This window comes from Anolis carolinensis, chromosome 3 (assembly GCF_035594765.1).
Source record: "Anolis carolinensis isolate JA03-04 chromosome 3, rAnoCar3.1.pri, whole genome shotgun sequence".
NCBI classification, from domain to species: domain Eukaryota; kingdom Metazoa; phylum Chordata; class Lepidosauria; order Squamata; family Dactyloidae; genus Anolis; species Anolis carolinensis.
This window is the reverse complement of record NC_085843.1, coordinates 48,287,763-48,313,885: the sequence shown is the minus strand read 5'-3', so window position 1 is coordinate 48,313,885 and position 26,123 is coordinate 48,287,763. Positions and strand designations below refer to the sequence as shown.

The 26,123-nt window shown below is 45.1% G+C and overlaps 1 protein-coding gene across 7 annotated transcripts in view; it reads left to right on the top strand.

The window, feature by feature from the left end:
• The first annotated feature begins 324 nt into the window (after positions 1–324).
• cd47 (CD47 molecule) overlaps positions 325–26,123 on the top strand; it is an 84,927-nt gene continuing 59,128 nt past the window's right edge. For 6 of the 7 annotated variants that reach the window (XM_062974858.1, XM_062974857.1, XM_062974856.1 and 3 more), the window contains exons 1-2: positions 1,077–1,551; positions 5,273–5,623. In XM_062974858.1, the coding sequence (XP_062830928.1) occupies positions 1,092–1,551; positions 5,273–5,623 (811 nt within the window). In that variant the 5' untranslated portion in view covers positions 1,077–1,091. Of the gene's footprint in view, positions 837–1,076; positions 1,552–5,272; positions 5,624–26,123 lie in introns of those variants that run through there. The other variant, XM_008107790.3, reaches the window with a different exon arrangement.

Sequence of the window (26,123 nt, the reverse complement as noted above, 5' to 3'; positions counted from 1 at the left end):
TCCCTCCCTGCAGGTGTTTTGGACTTCAACTCCCACCATTCCTCACAGCCTCAGGCCCCTTCCTTTTCCCCCTCAACCGCTTAAGCGAAAAGGAAAGGGCCTGAGGCTGTGAGGAATGGTGGGAGTTGAAGTCCAAAACACCTGCAAGGGGGGGGGGGGGCAAGTTGGCCCATGCCTGCTCTGGAGGTTGGGGCGAATCCAAAAGCCGGTGGAAAAGTCTACCTCGACGCCCGTCCGCTGCGCCAGCATCGCTTCCTATCCACAAACTGGGCGAGGCGTGACGCAGGACTCTCCCTGCTCCTCCCTCCGCTTCGGTTTCGCCAAGAACTCGGCGTGAACTCCGAGGCTTGCGCATTGCCTGCCTCGCCTCTCTTCTGAGGAGAGACAGAGGGAGCGCGAGCGAGAAGAACCAACCAACCAAGCACCGAGTTCCAGCGCGAGCGTTAACGGTCCCTCCACCGCGGCGGGAGGGGGGGCACGCTCCGCTGTTCCCGCTGTTCCCTCCTCTCCTCCCACCCTCCCTCCCTCCCGCGGTAGAGCATCTCTTTCTCTCTCTCTGTGGTGGCCCCGCCCTTCTCGCTGCGGCTGGAGGGAGCTCGTCGTCAGGCTGCGGGTTGGTTGGGCGGCTCCGGAGAGCTCCCAACGCGCTTCCCCCACCCCCCCTATTATTATTATTAGTAGTAGTATTTTCGTTTTTTCCCCTCCCCTTTTCGTCCCTCTTGGCCTTCCAATCCCTCCCTGAGGAGTGAGAGAGACTGAGAGAGCCAAAGCCATCCCAGCGCTGGAGATGTGGGTGCTGCGCGTGTGTTGGGTGCTACTGGGCACCTTGGCTGCCGGTGAGTAGTACTGAGAACCTTTCTTTTCCTTCCTTCCCTCACGGCTGCCCATTTGTAACGGCTTGAACTGTGTTCCTCTCAGTGGTGAGTGAGGATAGGGGAGCCAAGCCGTTGGCTTGCTTGCCCCGCGCGCGAGGTTGGAGGCAGCAGTAACAGCTGCGCAATTCGCTCACCCGCTTTCTCGCTCGCGCTCTCCCTGTCTTTGGCTCTTTCTACCCTCTCTCTCTCTCTCTCTCTCTCTCTCAGTGTGTGTGTATGGGGCTCGCGCTCTCTCCTCTGTGGCTCGCGCTCCTCTATGTGCGCGCGCGTGTGACCCTTTCTCTCTCTCTGTGTGTGTGTGTGTGTGGCTCGCGCTCTCCCTCCTTCGGCTCTTTAATTGGACCGAGGCGTTTTGTCCTGAGCGACGAGCGCGTGGGAGGGAAATGGGGAAGTCGGCAGGGACGAAGGAGGAAGCGGAGGGGGGGGGGGTGGGCTTTTTGGAGGGGTCCTGCCAAAAGTGCGCCACACGGACGCCGGTCTTTAGCGTCGTCGTCCCCCGCCGTTCATCCTCTTCTCCTTCCTCCTCCTCCTTCCATTTGTTTCTTCGGGCGGAGAGAGAGGAGAGGATGCGCTCGGGGATTGGCTCTCTCCCGCTCCCTGCTTAGGCTCGCTCTCCCTCCATCAGCCGCGCTTCGGGATGCTTTCCTGCTTCGGAGTCGGCATCAGCAGCAGCCTTGTACTGTATATGGGGGGCTAAACGGGCGGGAGAGGCTGCTGAGGTGGAGGCTCCTTTGGAGGCTTTTAAACAGAGGCTGGATGGCCATCTGTCGGGGGTGGGGGGGGGGTGCTTTGAATGAGATTTTCCTGCTTCTTGGCAGCGGGTTGGACTGGATGGCCCACGAGGTCCCTTCCAATTCAATGATTCTATGAAATGGCAGAAGTTGTCATGTGCAGCTGACCCCAGGTTTTGCATGGGTGCTTTTTCTTCTCTCCATAGAATGGCCCTTGACATATACACGGGTCATCACAAAAATCCATCTGTCGGGGGTGCTTTGAATGCGATTTGAATGCGAACTGCAGTGCTTTGGACTGGATGGCCCATGTAGTCTCTTCCAACTCTGATTCTATGATTCACGAGTTCATGTAGCTCAGTACTATTGACATTGAACAAGTCCTATGAGAAAGAGCTGGGCATTGAACGTGATTTTCCTACTTCTTGACAGGGGGTTCGATTGGGTGGCCCGTGAGGTCTCTTCCAACTCTGTGATTCTATGTTTAGCCTGCAGAAGAGAAGACTGAGAGAAGACATGATGACCATGTATAAATATGTGAGGGGAAGTCATAGGGAGGAGGGAGCAGGCTTGTTTTCTGCTGCCCTGAAGACGAGTTTGCGGAACAATGGATACAAACTACAGGAAAGGAGATTCCACCTGAACATTAATAAGAACTTCCTCTTGAAAGCTGTTCAGCAGTGGAATTCTGCCCTGGAGTGTGGTGGAGGTGCCTTCTTTGGAGGCTTTTAAGCATAGGCTGGATGGCTATCTGCCAGGCCATGTATAAATATATGAAAGGAAGTCACAGGGAGGGAGTTGGACTGGATGGCCCATGAGGTCTCTTCCAACTCTATGATTCTAGGTGTACACCGCTCCCTTCCCCCCCTTTATCTCTCGCAGTCCCCGCAGTAGCCTTCTCCCACAAACAAACACATCATCCCTGCGCTAAAAGCCATAAGTTGTTTGGGTTCTCACTCCTCTTGCATCACCCATCCTGTGCCCGCCCCACCCGAATCAGTTCTTCAGTTTGTGAGTTGCTGTGAGTTTTCCAGGCTGTATGGCTATGTTCCAGAGACATTCTCTCCTGACATTTTGCCTAGACATCCTCAGAGGTTGTGAGGTCTATTGGAAACTAGGCAAGAGAGGTTTATATATACATGTCCAGGGTGGCAAAACGTTGCAATTAATCACCTATGATTAGCATTGAAAAGTCTTGCAGCTTCAAGGCCTCGCTGATTCCCGCCTGGGGGAATCCTTTGTTGGGAGATATTTTTTCTGGCCTTGATTTTTCTTCAGTCTGCTTTCTACACTGACCACTTACTGCAGTTTCAAAAAGGTGTTTCACTCGGATGTGTGGACTGCCTTGAGTCCCTGTGAGGAGAAAAGATGGTAGAAATCAAAATAATAATTCCGCATGCTTCTGGGAAGTGTGTGTGTGTGTGGGGGGGGGAGAGAGAGTTTGCTGCCTAGCTGTGGCAGCTAGCTTGGAACTGCATTAAATGGTCAGTGTGGATAGAGCCTAGCGCTTGCCCTATTATTATTTTTTCATGTCAGGACCAACTTGAGAAACTGCAAGTCGCTTCTGGTGTGAGAGAATTGGCCATCTGCAAGGACGTTGCACAGGGGATGGCCGGATGTTTGATGTTTTACCATCCTGTGGGAGGCTTCTCTCATGTCCCCGCATGGGGAGCTGGAGCTGATAGAGGGAGCTCACCTTCCTTCCCCATATTCGAATCACTGACCTGTCAGTCAGCAATCCTGCCGGCAGGGGCTCCTGGTGCTTATCATGCCTGCCGCACAAAACAAGCAGGAGAGGCAGGCGTTCTCTGTCCTCGCTCACACTGACACGTACACGCAGTGCACATACTTTTCCCGCCTTCTCCTCCCCCCCCCCACCTGAATCTACATTCCTGTGAGCCAGGCATCGTTTGGGCTTCTTCACACTGTGCGCTCCCGTTTTCTTTTTTCACACTTAATCATTCTGGGTGATGGCTCTTGCCCTTGACAGCGCCTGCCTAAATGGTCGTGACAGCGTGTGATCAGCCTCTTGCTCCTTGCTTCCCTGGCTTTCTTTCCCTCCCTGCCTGCCTGCCTGCCTCCTTCCCTGCTGCTGTGGGGCTCCCAAACTTTGGCACACACAATCGCAGTAGTGCCCCTCAATGACAGAGTCAAGGGGAAGGTTACATCGGGGTTGGATTGGGAAAGAAAGCCCCAACAGCCCCATTTCCTGGGACGTTCCCCTGTCAAGATATAGACAGATAGAATGGTCCACCCTCCACCTATAATAGTGCCTGTGCTCCTGCCTGTATGTGGATCGTAAAGATTTGGCTTCTTTTTGTGGATTTCAAGTGACAGAAAAGCTACGTGTTCCTTCTTTTCTTTTAATGCTGGGGCCTGGAACTAACATTGGATGTTTCTAGTCTGCAGAGTGAAAGGCTCTCTCAGATCGTGTGGCCTTGTCACAGATGAAAATGTAACTTCTGTTTTCATCTCCACAAAAAGTTCTTGTAAACATCTGGTGGTCTAAATGTATGGTAGTGTGTGTAATTGCTCTTGGAATCTGACACTGTTTTCAGGAGCTGAATAGTTTGAGGAATGTGCCAAAATAGTATCATTTAAATCTGTTCCAAGTTTTTCCTGTTGTCTGAATACGACCAAAGCAAGTTTTTCTCAAGGCAGTTGGCTTGTTATGAAATCAGGTAGAGCTTGTGAAAGTATTTAGGTCTCAAAAAATTGGTTTACATGATGCACTAGGATGCTTAGTCCTATGAAGCTTTGGAAGTTCAAATAATTCGCCTACTTCCCAGTGGACATTTTAGATGCTTGCATGTGGCTGATTTCTGCAAAGTTAGTTGAATTTTGAAGTTAGTTCAAACCCACTTTCCCATTGGTATGATCAAGGTTCCTTAAAAATGGATAAAACTTTCACAAAAGTATTGTAATAAATACATGCAAAAAAATAAAGAGAAAAGCTGATAGATGGCTTTGATGCCATCGTCTTCTAGAGTTACTAGCTCTTCACTGAGATAATAGAAGCAACAGAATAATAAATTCAATAATAATAATAATAATAATAATAATAATAATAATAAAACTTTATTTATACCCCGCCACCATCTCCCCAATGGGGACTCAGGGCGGCTTACATGGGGCCACGCCCAAAACAATACAATGTAAACAGCATATAAAAGAACAGCACAACAATACAATAAACAATACAGTAAATAATATCCATTACAAAATAAAACAAGGAGACAATAAAAACAAGGGCAGACCACATGAACATTAAGTTAAAACTCGGGGTGAGAAAGACATAAAAATAAAAACCACAGCGAACAGGGTCATAAGGGAGTGGGGTATTCTGGAGGATAGATATTAGGGGGAGCAACGGAAAAGAAATATAAAATGGTTACTCTCCAAAAGCGCAGCGAAAGAGCCATGTTTTCAAGTCTTTCTTGAAGGCTGCTAGTGTGCTAGGCTGCTAAATTCAACTGATGTTACCACAATTTCAGAGACCGGAAAGGAAGCAAGAGGGAGAGAAAGTTGTTCTGGCTGAAGAACAGTGTTAGAAATATGTAAATGAATACAGGCACATTCCATCTAGAACTATTATTGAGATTTTCATGATAGAACCAGTATAGATTTATTAAAACAAACAAACTGAATGACTTTGTTTTCTTTCAGGTTCTGCCCAGCTGTACTTTGAAAAGGTTCGGTCTGTTACACTGGACATTTGCAACACGAGTGCCATAATACCTTGCAGAGTAACTAATCTAATACTGCACAGGACTAACGCAATATTTGTGAAGTGGAAATTACAAGGAAGCGAATTTTTTTCTTATGATGGAGTTGAAAATAAAGTCACAAGAAACAGTACTTTTCAGTCTGCCAATTTACTGGATTTATCATTGCTACCGAATGGCACTGCTTCGCTTATCCTGTCAAGAGAAGAGGCCCCCCCAGGAAACTACACCTGTGATGTAGCAGAATCAAGTAGAGAAGGAGACACTATAGTCGAACTTATACATATTTCAAGTAAGCATTCGTCTGGTATTTCCCATTCCTTATATATTGGGTATTTGTGAACTGCAGTCCCCAAATTATGTTCATTCTTGGGTTAATAATAAAATATTTTTGACCTTCTTGACTCAATTACTAACTGTAGCATCTGCTTACAAGTCATCTGCTTTTCCATTTTTTATTTTAAAAAATTATTAAAAACTTGGGTGATGGGGAGGATATTTATGATCCTTGATATCTTTCATGTTGGAAAGCCCAGTGGCAGTTGGGTTGTTGTGAGTTTTGTGGGTTGTATGGCCATGTTCCAGAAGCATTCTCTCCTGATGTCTCACCCACATCTATAGCAGGCATCCTCAGAGGTTGTGAGGTCTGTTGGAAACTAGTCAAGTGGGGTTTTTATATCGTTGGAATGTCCAGGGTGGGAGAAAGAACTCTTGTCTGGCAATTGTTGGACAGAAACTGTGATTCGGTTGTAGCTCATGTGTCTTATGTGTCAAAGGAACCAAGTTTATTCTTCATCTCAAGGTAAAGGAGAAATCCTCAAGAACTAATGTCAGTCACTGTTCATGGTACTAGACCAGATGAATGAATAATCTGACTCATAGAATCATAGACTCAATATGTGACAGTTTCCTATCTGCCAGGAAATCAGGCAGTTTTCTCTGTGATTAGCCAGTGTGGTATAGTGGTTAGTGTGTCAGAGCAGGACTGGGAGAAATCCAGGTTTGAATCTGCACAGCACACCCATGAAGCCCTGGAATAGCTCCAAACCTGTCATTCTCAACCTAACTTCTACAAGATTGTTTTCTACTGCCCTAGAGACTAGGACACTGAACAACGGCTTCAAACTACTGGAAAGGAGATTCTACCTGAACATTAGAAAGAACATCCTAACTGTGAGAGCTGTTTGACAGTGGAACTCTCTGCTCCAAACTGTGGTGGAGGCTCCTCCTTTGGAGGCTTTTAAACAGAGGCTGGACGGCCATCTGTCGGGGGTGTTTTGAATGAGAATTTCCTGTTTCTTGGTAGGGAGTTAGACTGGATGGCCCACGAGGTCTCTTCCAACTTTATGATTCTATGATTATAAGATGATTGTGAAAACAAACAGCAGTATGTCTGTGTGTGTCTGAGAAACCATGTATACAGAAAGAATTCTCAAAATTGAGAAGTGAGCTTTTGACAGAAGGGCACACATTGTTTGAGAGATAAGGTTATCAGCTCTCCATTGCTACCTGATGGTGGAAGATCAAAAAGGACAGGGAGATAATGCATGTAGGGGCTACAGTAAAATGGTAACAGGATGGAGCATATTGGAAAAAACAGTCTACTGTGTGTAATTACATTTGAATACTCCAATTTTTAGAAATAGGCCCTTGAATTTCTGGCAGGTTTAAAGAGGAAGTGTGGTTTCATAAAATCGGAACCATTTTCATGAGCAAGTGAGTTTTAGCTGGGAGGGTCAAGATGAACATTTGCAAACTAAAGACTTTGTGGATAGAACATTTAACTGGTTCAGGAGAAGGAGAAAACAGTATTTAATTATCCTATGGAACAAACTGCTGTGTTTACATGCTGTGATTACAATTAGCCTAAGTGTTAAAATGGATTGAATAAATTCTTAGAGAATAAATGTATTAGTTTTAACAGATGAATGTAGAAAGAAAGCCTCTATATAATTTTAAAAATATGATTGTCAGTTTTTCATTTTTATATGACTTCTGTCACTTAATTAGCATACTTTGTTGTCACTATATAACTTTAACATGCTGATAGAATAATTTAAAGATGTTTTTGTTTTGATCTTAGAGAATTGGGGGGAGTGGGTTAAAGAAGACTAGGCATGCTTCTAGTGTGTATAATGATGACAGTTTTGGGTGGAAAAAACTGAGACTGGTATACATTGTTGTTTTATGATGATTAATGCTGCTTGCTACATATACAAGGAAATCTTGAGTGCCAAACTTGATATTTTGTAGTAAGTGTGGCTAACAATATCTTTACAGATTACTTTAGAAATGAGTGAGTTACAGGAGATTTACCATTTCCCATTTCTTCCCACTGCAGCATCTTACTATTGGTATCTATTGAGGGTTGTTTGCAGGACCCTCACAAATACAAAAACATTCATGCCCAAATCCCTATTAACAATGGTTCAGAGTAGTTGTGGATACAGCTGCCAGGCATTCAGATTTCTTGGGCTTCCCAGCCTCCATGAAGCCTGACAGATACTTGCTTCTACCTTTGAGGCACGAGGCAGAAACAGGTAGCTGACTGCCAAGATTTTTCACCACCTTTACTACCCTACACCATTTTAAATTGAGGTGTATTGAGTAAAGCTCACCTTGTGTTTACAGTCTCTCGGCAAGTTTTGTGAGGGAGTAGCATGCCCTGCTAGTTACCCTCTTCTGCTTTGCAACGGAGCTCTGCTGCCTCCAAAGTAGAAGTGGGCATTTGACATGTTCCTCACCATGGGCATGGCAGTAGTTCTCTGAATCTTCGCTGTGGTATATCCCAGGCCTTATTGTAAGTGACTAAAACTAAAATCATGAAATGCTGAAGCCAAATCAAGCTAAATATTCTAACTCAGGCCTCTTCCCCACAGCTGTATAAAATCCACATTGAACTGGATTATATGGCAGTGTGGACTCATAATCCAGTTGAAAGCAGATATTGTGGATTGTCTTGATATTCTAGGTTACATGGCTGTATGGAAGGACTCTCATATGGCAGTGAAGTGAACAGGCAAGACAAACAGGTGTCTGTGTGGGCTTTTGGCAGGGGAGTTTACCCAGGAGGCCCAAATTTCTGTTCCAATCATTATTTAATTCTCTACTTCTGCTAAATGTGGATAGCGAGGGAACTCATGAGGCCACCTGCAGCAGCTGTGGAATGTTTGTGCTCTTGCCAGAGGATGTGGATAGCTATACTTGCAGCAAGTACAATTTAGTGGCCCTCTTGGAAGAGAAGCCCCAGTGTCTCGAGCCTTAGCTAATCATACTACAACATACTAGAGGGAAGAGGCTGCCCTGGATCCAGCAGGAGAATCACACGGGATCTCTGAAGAGGAGGTCACTCCTCAAACACAAGAAGTAGACACTTGGAGGAATGTTACATATAGAAGTAGAAGGACCAAGAATCATTCTGTAAGTTTGGAACTAGATAATCAATTCAAAATTCTTTCCAGCATCAATAATGATACAGACAAAAAGGTGTGCAATAGAGTTTGTTCTCAGGGAATGTGCAGGGGGACCCTGGAAGAGTCAGCACAAGAAATTGCCCATGCCAAACCTGCAAGAAGACATATAGTTGTGGTAGGGATTCACTGCTGAGCGGACATGACAGGATGACTTCAGAGGTATGCTGTCTCCTTGGCACAAAGATCCAAGATGTAACAGAGGCAAACAAGGCTTGTGAAGCCCATAGACTGTTACCCCTTCCTTTTGGTCTATGTGGAAACCAATGACAATGCAAGATGTAGCCTTTGGGAAATCACCCAGGATGATGAAGCTATGGGCAGGAAGATGAAGGCCTTTGATGCCTGGGTCGAATTATTCAACACCTTTTCCTCAGCCTGTAGAGGATGGAGAGGAGGATGCAGTAAGGGAAATGTAGCACAGAATAGGTGAAGGGGCAATACAGAAATATCTGGCTAATCTAAATGAATTCTAGTCTCCAGGGCCAGGTGAACTACATCCAAGAGTATTACAAAAACTGGCAGAAGTAGCCACTGGCAATCATGAGAATTCATGGAGAGCAGGAAAAGTTCCTGCAGACTAGAAGAAAGCAAATGTCCCTATCTTCAAAAAAAAAAAAAAAAAAAAAAAAAAAGAGGGGGGGAGAGGACCCAATCAATTACAGTAGAGTCTCACTTATCCAACACTCGCTTATCCAACATTCTGGATTATCCAACGCATTTTTGTAGTCAATGTTTTCAATATATCGTGATATTTTGGTGCTAAATTCGTAAATACAGTAATTACTACATAGCATTACTGCGTATTGAACTACCTTTTCTGTCAAATTTGTAGTATAACATGATGTTTTGGTGCTTAATTAGTAAAATCATAAACTAATTTGATGTTTAATAGGCTTTTCCTTAATGCCTCCTTATTATCCAACATATTCACTTATCCAACATTCTGCCGGCCTGTTTATGTTGGATAAGTGGGACTCTACTGTACCACCCAGTCAGCCTGACATCAATACCAGGAATGATTCTAGAGCAGATGATTAAACAGACATTCCGTAAACACTTAGAAAGGAATGCTATATTCACACAAAGTCAACATGGGTTTCCCAAAAAACATTTTTGTATAGTCTTACAAGCTTGGTAGATGAAAGGAATTCTGGAAATATAGCATATTTTAATTTCAGTAAGGCCTTTGACAAGGTTCCCCATGACATTCTCACAAAAAGCTAATAAAATGGGGGCTAGACAATGCTACTATTAGGTGGATTGGGAATTGGTTGACTGTCCGAACCCAAAGGTGCATACCAATTGTTCTTCCTCATCTGAAAGAGAAGTGACCAGTGGAGTACAACAGGATTCTGTTCTGGACTCAGTGCTATTTCAGATTTTTATCAGTGACCTGGACAATGGAATTGAAGGCACACTTGTCAAATTTACAGATTATACCGAATTGGGAGGACTAGGACAGAATCAGAATCTGAAATGACCTTGACAGATTAGAGAGCTGGGCTAAAAGTAACAAAATGAATTTCAACTGAGGAAAATGTATTGTACTACACTTACAATAATAGAATCATAGAATAGAGTTGGAAGTGACCACATGGATCATCTAGCCCAACCCCTAGCCATGCAGGAAAAGCATTATCAAAGTACTCCTGACAGATGGCCATCCAGCCTCTGTTTAAAAGCTTCCAAGGAAGGAGCTTCCACCACACTCTGAGGCAGAGAGTTCTACTGCTGAACAGCTCTTACAGTCAGGAAGTTCTTCCTAATGTTGGAATCTCCTTTCCTGTAATTTTAACCCATTGCTCTGTGTCCTATTTTCCAGGGCAGCAGAAAACAATCCTGCTCCCTCTTACTTAAGATATCCTTTCACATATTTATACATGGCTATCATGTCTCCTCTGGATATTATCATTATCACTTATTCTGTATCTTTTCATTTTCATTTTTTTCTGCCTAAGTTGCAGATAATAAAAATTATATGCACAGGTAATAGGATGAGTATCTTGAAAACAGTCTGTGTGAAAATGATCTAGGAGTCCATTAAACCACAAGCTGAACATGAGTCAACAGTGTGATGCAGCAGCTAAAAAGGCCAATATGATTCTAGGCTGAATCAATAGTCTATAGTCTTGAGATTGAGGGAAGTCATGGTCCAACCCTTTTCTGCTTTAGTCAGACCTCACATGGAATACTGTGTCTAGTTCTGGGCACCACAATTCAGGAAGAATATTGACAAGCTAGAATGTGTCCAGCGAAGTGTGACCAAAATGATTGAAGGTTTGGAAACCAAGCCCTTTGAGGAATGGCTTAGGAAGCTGGGTATGTTTAGTTTGGAGAAAAGAAGACTGAGAGGGGACATGAGAGCCATGTTTAAATATATTAAAGGATGTCACATTGAGAACAGAGCAAGCTTGTTTTCTGCTGCTCTGAAGACTAGGACACGGATTCAGATTGCAGGAAAAGAGATTCCACCAAAACATTAGGAAGAACTTCCTGACAGCAAGGGCTGTTCAGCAGTGGAATATGCTGCCTCAGATAGTGGTGGAGTGTCCTTCCCTGGAGCTTTTTAAGTAGAGGCTGGACGACCATCTGTTGTGGGTACTTTGATTGTGTATTTCTGCATGGCAGGGCATTGTACTGCATTGCTCTTTTGGTCTCTTCCAACTCTTACTATTCTGTTTGCTTCCTCTTATATCATAATTTTACAGAATGGCAGGGAATTGTCTTTTTGTCCCCTGTGAAGTGCCATGCACTCTAAATGCACTGTGAAAATAACAGGTTTGATAATTAAAATGGCTGCAGGGAGTAAGTGTTCTGCTCCAGTGGTCTTCAGTTCTAACTGGAACCCTTACAGACAACCATTTTGTGTTGTTTCTTGCATCTGTCTTGTCACTTAAAAAACAGAAACATGATTGTTCTCTACCTGTACATCATGATCACCATTTCCATTTCCTATGGTAATAGCAAAACAAGTTGGTTAGATGCTTGACAGTTTGAAATGGGGATGCTCATGAATAAGGCAGTGGCTTCTACATTACAGTGAGGTGCCTTAGCTGTGAAAAGTATATACATTGGTAAGTTAAAAGGGAAGATGCAGATTGGTGTAGTGTCTTGAGTGTTGGATTGCAACTCCAGGAGACGGGATTCAAATCCCCTGTCAGCCAGGGTGATCATGGGCAAGTCGTACTTGGCCTCAGAGAAAGGCAAGGCAAATCTCCTCTGAACAAATCTTGTTGAGGAACCTGAGGTTGGAATCACCTTAGGTGCTCCACATGTTAAAAAAAAAGATCTGAGGGGACATTGACGTATTAAAAGGGGCTCCCTGCCAGACCTGGTAAAGACTTGTGAATGACTCAGCTTTATGGAAAAGGGATAGAATTGTGGGTTTCCATATGATGTTAGACTTCAACAGCAATGTGACAGCATTGCTAGTCACCCAGTATCTGGAGAGCTATACCTTGTCTGCCAACAGTATGCTGATACTAGTTGAGCAAACTAGTACTGGCTGATCAAAATTATGGAATAACCTGTATTACTGGTTGGAAAGACAACTTATTTCCTGTTTCCCTGAGTTCACAGGACCCATTGTTGTCAAGAAGAATTGCCTGTTCATGTCTGTTCACCTGAAATGAAACCTAAAATGGATTTTGTATGAGTAGTGTGTGAAAAGTTGGGGAAACACACAAAAATGAAATTCATTTTCATGCAAGTCAAGGGAACATTTGAAACCTCTGTATGCAATTGAATGCAGTATTTGATGTGGCAGTAATTTAGGTGGAATAAACCTAGTTAATAGTGTGCAGAATGTTTACAGGAGGAATTTTAGGCCTAAGATCCAAACTGGCCTCAGGAATACTCCTATAATGCAATGTTACATTTATAGGACCATCAACTTATCTTTTTATTCATTTCACCATACTTTATTTGCTTTTGTAGTTGTTATTTTGTTCCAGAATAGACTGGCTAAATATCTGCTATGGTTTGGTTCCAAGACCCCCTGTGGGTACCAAAATATGTGGATGCCCAAATCTCATTACTCAATACAATGGCATAGTAAAAGTGTGCCCCTTATATAAAATGGCAACTCAAGGTTTTCCGTATGGAATTTTGGGGAAATATTTTCAAGCCAGTTATGGTTAAATACGTTGATGAAGAATCCATAGATATGGAGAGTATAGATTTCATTTACCTGAAGGTAAGCAAATTGTCTGGATAGATACATAGCAATAAATATGATGAGTCCAGAACAGGTTTTAAGCCCCCCCCCCCACACACACACACACAGCTCAGTCTTTTGAAGACAACCATGAGGCTTATGTGGCCCTCAGTGAAAATGAATTTGACATCCCTGATCTAAGGTAACCCAGGAGGTTTCCATACCTGAACAGGGATTTCAGTCTTGGTCTCTCAATTATCCTAGTCCAATATTCAAGCTACTATAGCCCTCTGGCACTTCTGTTTGTAGAACAATATTTTTTGGAATATCAAGATTGTAATTCAGGAAGAAATTGGTCCCTAATAATATTACAAATGAGGAGCCCCGGTGACAAAGTGTGTTAAAGCACTGAGCTGCTGAACTTGCAGACCGAAAGGTCCCAGGTTCAAACCCCGGGTCTGCCGGGAGTGGCCGCTGTTAGCTCCAGCTCCTGCCAACCTAGCAGTTCAAAAACATGCCAATGTGAGTAGATCAATAGGTACCGCTACGGCGGGAAGGTAACGGCGCTCCATGCAGTCATGCTGGCCACATGACCTTGGAGGTGTCTATGGACAATGCTGGCTCTTTGGCTTAAAAATGGAGATGAGCACCAACCCCCAGAGTCAGACATGACTGGACTTAACATCAGGGGAAACCTTTACCTTACCTAATATTACAAATATGTTTGACCTGGAGGGTTTAATGTTGGGGTTGAATGCCATGAATTTTACCTTTCCTCTGTGCCCCACGGGCTACTGTATGGGAAAGTTTCAGGCAGAAGAAACAGTCAGGTAGAAATAACAGGAACAGGACACAATTACAAAGAGATTACCCACTTTCCAGGGCAAAACTGGGAATGGCCAGGGGTTGTGGGCACTACAGTCCGAATTTAGAGGATTACACTCTTGCCAACCCTTTGCCTCCACCCCCTTTTCACCAAATGACATTTCCAGGTGTGGGCAAAAGTATGGTGAAATTGCCACCATTTGGGGGTGTTTTTGGAACTATTAGAAGGCAAAAGGCCCCTCGTTGATAATTTTATATTTTGGAGTATTTTCGATTTTGGATTTCTGGATAAGGGATGCTTAACTTATATAGGAAGTAGAGTATGGAAGACCAGGTACAGCCGCTTCTTCTTACAGAACTGTTATCCTTGATATGCTGGGAGAGGCAATGGTAGCCTTATACGTGGCAGATATATCTCAGAAAAAACAGGACAGGAGGTACTCCCATATCCCAGTATTTTATAAATTCAAGGATGTACTCTAAATCTAGTGTTCTTTGGAATCGGAAGACATCCTGCATAGAAACATGCATTGTCCTCTATCACATACAACTCCACACATAGAGAAGATTACAGTGCCTGTCAAGATACTTCCCACAACAGCTATTATATTATGCAAAATAAATTATGCACATGCATATAATTTGCATAATTTATAGATTGTAAAATTGGTTTCTCTGGATGAGGTACTTTGTAACCTGTACTCTAATTAATATATTGATATTAAGAAGTAATAAGATTTTATCAATATAAATATTTGATTATTAGATATGTACACCTATAACAGTTGACCTTGGAGCAACCATAATTCTAGGTCACCTTCGGCCATAGATTAATGGTGAATGTTTAACAATACAATATTGTGAAGTATCCTTTGTGAGTATGCTTTTAAAGTTAATATGTGCATGTGATGTTTTAAAAGTAGTACAATTTGTTGCTTTGCTTACTACTAAAGAGAGAGATGTGTCATAATGAAGTTGGAATAATAGATAAGATAAATAGAATTTACAACAAAATGTTGTGGGACACCCTCATTCTGTAAGAGGAGTGCTTATCTTAAGAGTTCCAAGCAACCATGTCTGCCTCTTGATATGAGTAGAAGCCACATTTTTTACTCACTTTTAAATTTTCATTTATTTATTTATATCCAGCTTTCTGTCTCCATATGGAGATTCATTAGCTTTCGAAGAGACAAATGAATCTACAACAGAAAGTTGCAGTATGGAGAACTCCAATTCAGAATTCTAGCCAGCTATTCTTCTTTCCATTCTGATTCTTTCCCACCCTTATGTTTCATTTCTTTCTCTCAAAGAGGGACTCATTTTTGTAAATTTTCAACCTCACCAAATTTGGGGGGTTTCCTCAAACCTTTCCTGAAAATTATTTTGGAAATCATGGTGTTTGCTTAAGCCTTGTGATAAAGTATCCTTTATGAATGTGTAGTGGCATTTTGATTGCATAAATACTGGCACTAGGATAATGAGTTCATGATGTTTACTGCCAATATGTCCACTAGTTCTCACCATTTTAAAACTTATTAACCTACAGTTATACAGAACCTTAGAATCAAAGAGTTGAGGAGAATCGTAAGGACAATCTAGTTCAGCCCCTGTTGCACATGAATGCTCAACTACATCCACTTTCTAAAAGGAGAGACCACAATTCTCTGAGAAAGTCTGTTCCACTCTCAAACAGTTTTTACAGTAAAAATGTTCTTTGTAATCTTTAGGTGGAATTTCTACTTGTAATTTGAATCTATTGGTTATCAGTCTCATCTCTGGAGTAAAAGAAAACAAACTCACTCCATTTTCCATGTGGTATCTGTGGCTTTAGGTACTTAATGATACCTATCACATCTCAGTCTTCCCCCCCCCCCCCCACATTCTAAACATACCCAGGGTATGTAAATTTAATGCAGTCTGACACCACTGTAGCTGCCTTTGCTTAATGCTATGGAATCATTTGAGTTGTAGTTTGGTAAAGCACCAGCACTATTTGGCAGAGAAGGCTAAAGACTGTATAAAACTACAACTCTCATGATTGTGGTAGATGCTGGGTCATAGAATCATATAGCTAGAAGCGGACTTCAGGTCCAATTGGGCCACTGGCCCAATCAGATGACCATACAACCTTAGACATGATAATAATAGTAATAACCCCAGGGGCCATCTAGTCCAACCTGACACAACCTATGGGGCCTCCGCACTGCTGGCACAGCCTGTGGGGCTTTCATGCGCTGCCGGGGCCTCGCTTTTACCTCCACTTCAGTGCCAGGTCCCTTCTCTTCCCTTGAGACCAGATTCTGGTCCATGGCACCCCGTCTGCCCTTCGCACGGCTTGTATGCCCATCCTTGGGGGTAGCCTTGGCAGAGCCTGCTCAGAGGAAGGAGCTGCAGTCTGGGGAAGGCCTAGGTGGCGCCTGTGGGTGGCTGCTTACCGGACGGGGTGCAGGTGGCTTTTCTCCACATCGCTGGGCCACTCTTTGTGGGGATTTGGCAGCAGCAACAACAAAGTGGGAGGGAGGGGCCAATTGCAGAGCGGTGAGCTCCTGGCCTGCCATCAGCACACCATGTCACAGTTGAGAGGGACCCCAGTGAAGGCGGATAGGAGAGGCCAGAGCTTGTGGAGGAGAAGCCACTGAGCCTCACAGAGGGGAAGGAGGCAGGCAGGCGGCGGGCCGCAAGCAGGCAGCGTGGAGACGCCATAGGCTGCTCAGGCAGCTGTGGGGCTTCACAAGTCACTTTTTTCCTTGGTGGGGGGGCTGCCTGTGTTTCGCAGAGCCCTAAGGGCTCTGTAGAGCACTATTTGATAACTGCTGCTCTAGAATCGTCTATGTAGTGATTTATGATGGTTTAATGTACATAAACTTTGTTTCATGCATAAAAATTACTTTCAGCCTATGTGTATAGGATGTCTGTGAAGCATACTTGAATTTTGCATTTATACTTAAGTCTAATTTCCAAGATATCTCATCCTATATGTACAGTATATGCAAATACAATTATTCCAAATCCTGAAAAATCTACAGCACTTCAGGTCGCAATCATTTGTCATAAGGGATACTCAACTAGTACTGATATAAAAACTTCATTTTAAAAATTAAAACCTAGTGTTGCAGCCTTTGGTACATGCCAAACCCATACCAACAATTGTAGCTGATAAAGTTTTGATGCAGGCAGAAAAACTGTGAGCACACTGTTCTCCATAATCTTGCCTGGAAGCACATCATAATTATGAAAGTGAAGAATACAATAAAAATACCATAATGAAATCCAAAACAACACATACTAAAATCTGACAACAGCTATGCCTAAATCTTAGCACAACAGTATAACTCAACTTCAATGCAGCTTACACAATTGAAGCTTAAGAGGAGCTATATGAGGGCTTACCCACAGGGGGTGCAGGCTAGAAAAAGTAGAATTTTCTGCTTTTATTATATTTTTAAGTGCCTCCTTCTTTGTGCAGAAATGCAAGGCAAAGCATATGCAGTTAGTGTTATATGCAGTTGCTCATATTCAAGGGAAAGCCTGTAAAAATAAAACCTTCCTCCCTTTTCAGGAACCTGACCTAATTGAATGCAAAACCACTATAATAACTGGAAATATTTTTGAGATATTAGACTGCCTGTAATTGGGTTCTGGATGTTTGGTTAGTGTTAATATTGGATTCCTCACTGGGAATTCCTTTTTAGCTCAGGGGCTAAAATCTTGTGGTCTGCCAGATGTTATTGGGCTGCATGGCCCAGCAGCCTTAGTCAGCACAGTTAGAGATGGGAAATGTAGAGAGTTCCAGTGGTTCTTGTGGAGGACTAGCTACTTCTTCACGAGATGGTTAGTTATGATTCTGAGGCTGTAGTCCTGTAGCCATCTACCTCAGAGTAAAGTCCATCAAAATAAATGAAAATTAACAGAATCTAAGGTACACTTTTTCTTGTTTAAGGGGCTTATATTAGCTGATTTGGGGGGTGGGGGTGGGGTTTAAAACCATCTTACATCTGAGAGAGGAGGAGGAGGAAGCCCAGCCCCAAACAGCTGCGGTTTTCGAGTTTTTTTAATTGTCTTACCTCAAAGAGGGGAGGAGGAGCCCCAGCCCCAAACAGCTCTGCCAGGTATTGGAAAATAGCTGCACCCAGTTTCTGGGCACATATTCTTTTGGCAATTATGAATCTCCATGGATATGTGGAGACCATCTTTTGAAAACCACTAGTCAAGAAGAGCATGACTTTGTTAGAAGTCAATTCTTTGAACAAGTGACATTCATAAGCATTCATGCAATGGCACACAGGTAACTCAGCTGTTAAACTGAAGAATCATGTCTTTGAACTGCCAAGGACAAAGACATGCCACTGCAAAAGTATATTTGGCTAGCAGAGGATGGTTGTTTCTTTAAAGTTGAAATTGCAGTTGTATTTGCCCAAAATATGTACACTCCCTTTAAAACATTTTATAGTTTAAAATATGAACTCAGAAATAAAAAACAAAGTCTTATTTGAAAATGGCATATCTTGTTTACCCATTAACATCTTTATTAATTCACCATACAGGTACATTTATTATTGAAGTTCAGTTACAGATAGGATGTAGTTTCTCTGTGTTGAGAAACATCATTCTTAATCAATAGTTCATAGACTTTAAATATACTTGTACTCCCTGAAGCCCATAAGCATACTTCTATATTGAAGTCTCTAAAGCATATATGCATCCACCTCCATTGAGGTCTGATACAAAACACATACGCCTGCTTTCATTGAAGACCAAACACACACTGAATACAAAATGGAGTCCTGAGTCTGAACATGCTCAGTACAGTCACGCGTCTATAAGCCCTCCCACACCAAAGAGGTAAGTCAAACTGGCAAATCAACATACACATAGAATACAGGTTAGCAAATATATACATTAACAAATAAATAGTGAAAGGTTGGGAGGTTGCTATTTCCAACAGGCCATCACTATTTTGTGCTCAACTTCAGCCAGACAGCTGTTTACATCTGGCTGACCAAAGCACCACTTCCTGCTTTTGCTGTCTCCCCAATGGGACCATAGGCTTTGTAAAAATCAAGTTTCTTTATGCTCCCTTCTCAACCTACAGGAAAGATTGCACTACAAAGCCACAAAAATGGTATTGTGCATGCAGAGGAAATTCTAAAAAATAGAATAGTCACACCCGCATTTTGGGCAGGAGCGGTTCAACTGCCAGGCAAACTAGGCACTTGCCTGTGGCGCCATCTTGTAGGGGGCGCCATTGAGGTGCTCCCGGGGGCGCATGCATGCATGCGCGCATGCATGTTGAGGTGCACGCAGGAGCACCTCAACTGCGCCTTCGATAACATGGCACCACCTTCCAGCCAGCCTGGGCTTTCCGGGCGGCGTGCGCACTCTCCAGCTGCTTCAACCGGCGGAAGGAAGCTTCCTTCCGTTGGTTGAAGTGGCTGGAGAGCGCGCACGCCACCCTGCGTGCCGATGTGGGCTCGCCCTGCGAGCCAGCATGCACCCGCCCTGCATGCCAGCATGCGCGCTCTCCAGGAGGTTGCTGAGGCCTCACCCGCAGCCGCCGCTTCCTCCTCCTCCTCCTCCTCCTCCTCCTCCTCCTCCTCAGAGGTTGTGAAGTCTGTAGAAAGCAAGGCAAGTGGTGGTTATTTATCTGTGGAATAATATCCAGGGTGGGAGAAAGAGCTCTTGTCTGTTTGAGGCTAGTGTGAATGTTGAAATTGGCCAGCTTGATTAGCATTTAATGGCCTTGCAGCTTCAAAGTCTGGCTGCTTCCTCCCTGGGGGCATCCTTGGTTGGGGGGTGTTAGTTGGCCCTGATTGCTTCCTGTCTGAATTTACCCTGTTTTCAGATTGTTGTTCTTTATTTAGGCTTTTCCTTAATCACTCCTTATTATCCAACATTTTCGCTTATCCAACTCTTTTATTTTTCAGTGATTGGTTTTGGGGGGGGGGGGGTGCCAAAATTTCTGTTCGCCTACACTTGAAAATTACCTTGGATCTGCCCTGATTTTGGGGGTCCCAAAATGGGTTTCTTCCTCTCCTTACACAATTGTCACAAGTCTTTATAAAACTGAGAAATTCCATTCCCTCCAAAGACAGTTTAAACAAACACCGAGCTCTTCTCTGCTTCCTTCCCCCTAAAAGATAGTTTGAACACAGAGCTCTCCCTTTCCTCTTTGTCTTGGGGCTAACAGGTTTTTTTTTTTTTTAAAAAAATACCCTTAGAATCCAGAAAGTATCAATTTGTTTTCATTTTAAAATAGTTGCACCCCCCTTTTTAGTAAGGGGAATAAAAGTGTGACTATTATGTGAAGAAATATGGTATTAGAAGAAAATTATTTTTTCCCCCAAAATTGAAGTCTTAAAAATGGGGTACACCTTACATTCAGTTGCACCTCAGATTTGGTGTAATACTGTATTTCTGTTTCAAAATATATCATTGCACAGAGAATGTACCATATCTCATTGCATAATGGTCACCACTGAGTAATAATCATCCCCTCTTTTGAGTCCCAAATTTATTTATTTTTCTCTCCTCGTGTAATAGTTGTGCCAGTATTGTCACTTTCTTCATTGTATTGAGCCTGAAAGCACTGGGTGAAGAGAGTGACAATGCCACTTTTTGACCTTTGTCCTTCTCAATCTGTGGGCATAGGGAGCAGGTGAAGACAAAGATGGGAAGGACAGCACCGCGCTGAAGGGGCTCAGCAGCTGTGAGGGGCTGCCAGGCCAGATCTTACCTGAAGAGTGGCCTCTTCCTGCCCACAATTTCACTTCAAAGCAGGCCCTCTTCCGTTGTCCTCCACAGCTGGAGTAAAGCATCCAGAAATAAGGCAGGGGTGGAGAGATCTTTCTGGGGTGCTGTGATGACTCATGGGCCTTGTAGTCCTGCTCATGACATTGCAATGCCTGATGAAGAAGAAAACTTGGGTTTTTTACCTTCCCAGTCAGAACTGGAATCTTCTCAGCCAGATCTTTCCCAGGCAGATCTGGGAACCTTGCACCTGCAAGAAAGTTGTGTCCCAGAAGTATGTCAAACAAACCCTGAGCCTACATCTCCCGTGTTCTCTCGCCATGAGTTTTGTAAACAACAGAGGGGTTTGGAAGCAGCTTCGCGCAGGAGTGCGAGGATAGCAGCTAAGAATGTACCCAATTAAGTCTGCTTTTCGTGAGAATCTTTAAGGAGTCAGACATCTGGTCTCAGAGTTTAGCTTTCGTTTCTGGTTCCCAGAGAACTGCTTCGGCGGGAAAGTTAGACTCTATATAGGTGTTTTACCCGCGTAGTAACTTCGCGGAGTCAATTCGTCAGCCTCCGGAGCGAGTTGTGTCTGGACAGCGCGCTCCGATTCAAGTCTCGTTCCTGCTCAAGCCTTGCCTTGTTTCCAGCCTCCGCTCCTGTTTCCCAGCCTTTGTTTACCTACGGATCTTGCCTTGTTTCCCAGGATTAACCCTTGCCTTGTTTCACGGATTTTACCAAGTTATTCCACGGACCTTGTTCTTGTTCCTCGTTACCTTGTTCCACGTTTCAAGCCTTGTTTCAAGTATCAAGTTATTTCCTAGCCTTGCTCAAGTTCATGGACTAAAGGACCTTGTCATCTCCCCTCACTTTGCCTGGCAAAGTGAGTGTTTCGGTTATTGGATTACAACTTTGGACCTTAATATTTCATATTGGACATTGTTTCTTTGGACTAATTTTGACCTTTCCTGAAAGGTCTGCTTCTGGACTAACTTTTACATTTGCTTTTACTAACTTTATATATTCCCTTAATAAAGATATTAGATAGAATCTGGCCTCTGCGTATGGTTATTGGTGCTCTGTAGCCTGGGTCGTGACAGTTTGACTCCGCCACCCTAAGCACCAATTAACCTCGGCCAGAATGTCTACCGGAGCCGGACCTGGACCGGGCGGCCAGCCGATTACCTACACCATCGACAAGGATGAGGTGGACCGAATCCGTGATAAGCTCAATGCACAGGATGGGGAAATAAAGGGTTTGAAGGAACGCGGAATCCGTCTTCCGGCCATGGCGTTGCCAACCAAATTTACTGGAGAAGCTTCTAAGGTTCATGTTTTCCGTCGCCAATGCCAAGCTTATCTAGAGGCCCGTGATGCCGAGTTTCCCCAGGAAGACATCAAGGTGGCGTGGATTTACAGTCTCCTAGACGGGCCAGCGGCTAACTGGGCGACGGCTCTGTTCGACCAAGCCTCCCCACATCTAAGGTCAGCGCAACATTTCTTGGACCACCTTAAGGCGACCTGGGGAATCGAGGACAATTTGGAGGCCGCCGGGCACAAACTCCGCCGCCTCTTCCAAGGAGACAGGCCCATGTCTCAGTACATAGCCGAGTTCCGAGTGCTGGCCCACAACACCGGCTGGAACGATGTTGCCCTCAGAGGACAATTTCGGGAGGGTCTCAACATTGAAATGCTGGAGGAAATCTCCAAGGTGGATCCTCCCCAAACGCTGGAAGCACTCATCGATCAATGTTTACGGGCTGAAGTCATGATAGCCAACAGAAAACAGTGGGTCCGAGGCCAGAGCGGTAGAACTGGGGCAAAACCCCCCGCTCCCGTCAGCGTTCAGCCGCGTCCAGTGTGGAGACCCCCACCACCATCCCCATACCCCAGAGGGAGCGAGGAGGTGCCGATGCAGTTGGGCAATGTGCGTCCCAGATTAGATGCCGCCGAGAAGGCCCGCCGCCAACGCCTAAATCTCTGCTGGTATTGCGGGAATGGGGGCCACTTCGCCAGAGAGTGCCCAGCCAAAGGGAAGCCCGCCGCCCGTCTTGCGGCGGCGTCCTCCACGGAGACGAAGGCGTCTGAGGTGGCTGGCACACAGCCGGCGGGGGAAGCCAACGACCGGGCGTAGAGAGGCTCGCCAACCCGGTCAAGAAACCCATTCAAGAGCCGCCAACCGGGGTCCTGTTCCTTCTAGTGGTCACCTTATGGTCAGCAAAAAGGGGACCCGTCATGATCCACGCCATGATAGACTCAGGAGCTACCAACAATTTCATTGATAGAGAGTATGCCGACTCTCTGGGATTACAATATCATGACTTCAAGAATGCCCGTGTGGTGCAAGCCATTGATGGCCGCCCTCTCAAGACGGGCCCCGTAAGCCAGTGGTCGGAACCCACCAGGATGTGGATAAGGGAACATATGGAAGAGATTTCCTTCTTTGTTACTGAGGTTCCCCATTTCCCTGTGATTTTGGGGATTCCATGGCTGACACTTCACGACCCAAGCATCTCCTGGTCCAACAGAGAACTGCAGTTTGCTTCAAAGTACTGCCAAAATCATTGCCTCGTAGCCAAGGTCTGCCATGCCACAGACACCGAGCCCATTATCACCTTGCCAAAGAAATACTCCGAGTATTGGGATGTATTCAATGAAAAAGAAGCCGAAAGGTTACCCCCACATAGACCTTATGACTGTGCCATTGACTTGGTGGAGGGGGCCCCGATCCCGCGAGGGCATCTCTACTCCCTGACTGAACCAGAGCAAGAAGCTCTCAGGGAATTCATAGAGACAAACCTTCGCAAGGGATTCATCAGACCCTCTCAATCCCCAGCCGCCTCCCCAGTGATGTTTGTGAAAAAGAAGTCAGGGGAATTACGCTTGGTGGTGGACTACAGAGCATTGAATAATATCACCAAGCGGAACAGCTATCCCCTGCCCTTAATCTCGGATCTACTAGACCGACTTCGAGGAGCCAAGGTTTACACCAAGCTGGATCTTCGGGGAGCTTACAACTTAGTTCGCATCAGAGAAGGGGACGAGTGGAAGACCGCCTTCCAGACTAAATTCGGATTATTCGAGTCCCGAGTTATGAATTATGGATTATGCGGAGCTCCCGCAACGTTCCAGCATTTTGTCAATGACATTTTCCAGGACTATCTAGATAGGTTCTTGATAATCTACCTGGACGATTTTTTGGTGTTTTCTAGATCACAATCAGAACATGAGAACCACGTCAAAATGGTGTTACAACGATTGCGGGATCATGGACTTTATGCCAAGCTGGAAAAATGCGCTTTTGATCTACAAGAGGTAGATTTCCTTGGATACCGTATCTCGCCTCTAGGGCTCTCCATGGATCCAGCCAAGGTTTCCGCAGTATTGGAATGGCGGGCGCCAACTAACAAGAAAGAGGTGCAGCGATTCTTGGGGTTCGCGAACTACTACCGCAAGTTCATTCCAGATTTTGCCCGCTGGTCTGACCCAATCACTAGCTGCATCCGTGGAAAACGGCCCTTCCGCTGGACTGATCAAGCAGAGAAAGGGTTCCAGCAACTAAAGAAATTATTCACATCCCAGCCAATCCTTCAGCATCCAGATCCTGAAACCCTTTTTGTGGTGCAAGCGGACGCCTCTGATGTGGCAATTGGGGCTGTGCTCCTACAACCGGTGGGAGATCACCTTCATCCTTGTGCTTATTATTCTCGTCAACTAACCGCACCAGAGAGGAACTATACCATTTGGGAAAAAGAACTATTAGCCATAAAGGCAGCTTTTGAAACTTGGAGACATTGGCTAGAAGGGGCCAAATTTCCCATTGAAGTCCACACTGATCATCGGAATCTAGAACATCTAAGAACTGCCCGCAAGCTAAATCAAAGGCAGCAACGTTGGGCTTTATTCTTTGAACGTTTCAACTTCCAGATTCATTATGTGACCCCAGCCCAAACCAAGCAAGCAGACGCCCTGTCACGTAAACCGGAATACGCTGCAGGACGCAAGGAGACCTTTGAATCCCAACTACTACAACCCGAGAACTTTGCCACGCTCACAGTGGGGAACACCAAATCCACTCCCATTGATTCAACTCCCCCTAATCCAGGGCCCATCTGTGCTCAAGAAATCAGGGCTAGTCAGCAAGCAGATGCCTGGGCGCAGGACCAACTTCGTCAAGGTCTGCACTTTCCCTTTTCGCTTAAAGATGGACTGCTTTGCTATAGAAATCATGTTTATATCCCACCCGGACCGGGCAGGGAAAAAGTACTTCGTCTGTGTCATGACTGCAAACCAGCAGGGCATTTCGGACTATTTAAAACCATGCATTTGATCCTAAGAGATTTCTGGTGGCCCAAGATCCGCAAGGATGTAGAAAAATATGTTAACACCTGCCCAGTATGCCAGCGCTCCAAGATAAGAAGGGAGAAGCCCTCAGGGCTTCTACACCCCCTTCCTAACCCATCTCGCCCATGGGAAATAATTTCTGCGGATTTTATCACTGACTTACCACCTTCCTGTGGATTCACCACGATCCTAGTGGTGGTGGACCTTTTCACCAAGTTAGCCCATTTCATTCCCTGTGAAGGTCTTCCCACGGCCCAAGAGACTGCAGATTTATTCCTCCAACATGTTTTCAGACTACATGGATTGCCCAAGAGTTTGGTCACAGACCGTGGATCCCAATTCACCTCTCGTTTCTGGAAGGCACTACAAAAACTATTGGGCATAGACTCTCGTTTATCTTCAGCTCATCATCCCCAAACGGATGGGCAAACGGAGCGCACCAATGCCACTTTGGAACAGTACCTTCGCTGTTATGTAAACTACCAACAGGACAATTGGGCTTCTCTGTTACCACTGTCGGAATTTGCCTACAACAATGGAGTCCAGGCTTCTACAAAAGAAACGCCGTTCTTTGCAAACTACGGCTTCCATCCACGTTTCTTTCCCCCTGTCATTGAAACTTCAGAAGTTCCCGCAGCAGAAGATTGGCTGCAGGAACTCACAGCGGTGCAACAACTTTTGCTTCAGCAACTGGAACAAGCCAAGGAGGACTATAAACGTCACGCGGACAAACATCGCCAGCCGGGCCCCGAAATCAAGGTAGGAGATCGGGTTTTTCTGTCCACTCGCTTTTTGCCCTCCCACCGCCCTTGCCGGAAGTTAGATGCCCGTTTCATTGGCCCCTATCCAGTGGTGGCGCAATTAAACCCCGTGACTTTCAAACTCCAACTTCCGCGTTCAATGCGCATTCACCCAGTGTTTCACCGCTCCCTGCTCCTTCCGGCGGATGGTGTGCGGCCAGATGTAGACCGGCCGGCCCCCGTCCCTATTTTGGTGGATGGGGAGGACGAGTTCGAGGTTCAGGACATTTTGGATTCTCGCTTTCACCGCCGCCGCCTGCAATATCTCATTGACTGGGTGGGTTTTGGCCCTGAGGAACGCTCTTGGGAAGACGCCTCCACAGTCCATGCTCCTGATCTAACCCGTCGCTTTCATCAGACCTATCCCGCCAAGCCACGACCTCGCGCCTCGGGGAGAGAGTCCCAGTTTGGGAGGGGCCTTGAGGAGGGGGATAGTGTGATGACTCATGGGCCTTGTAGTCCTGC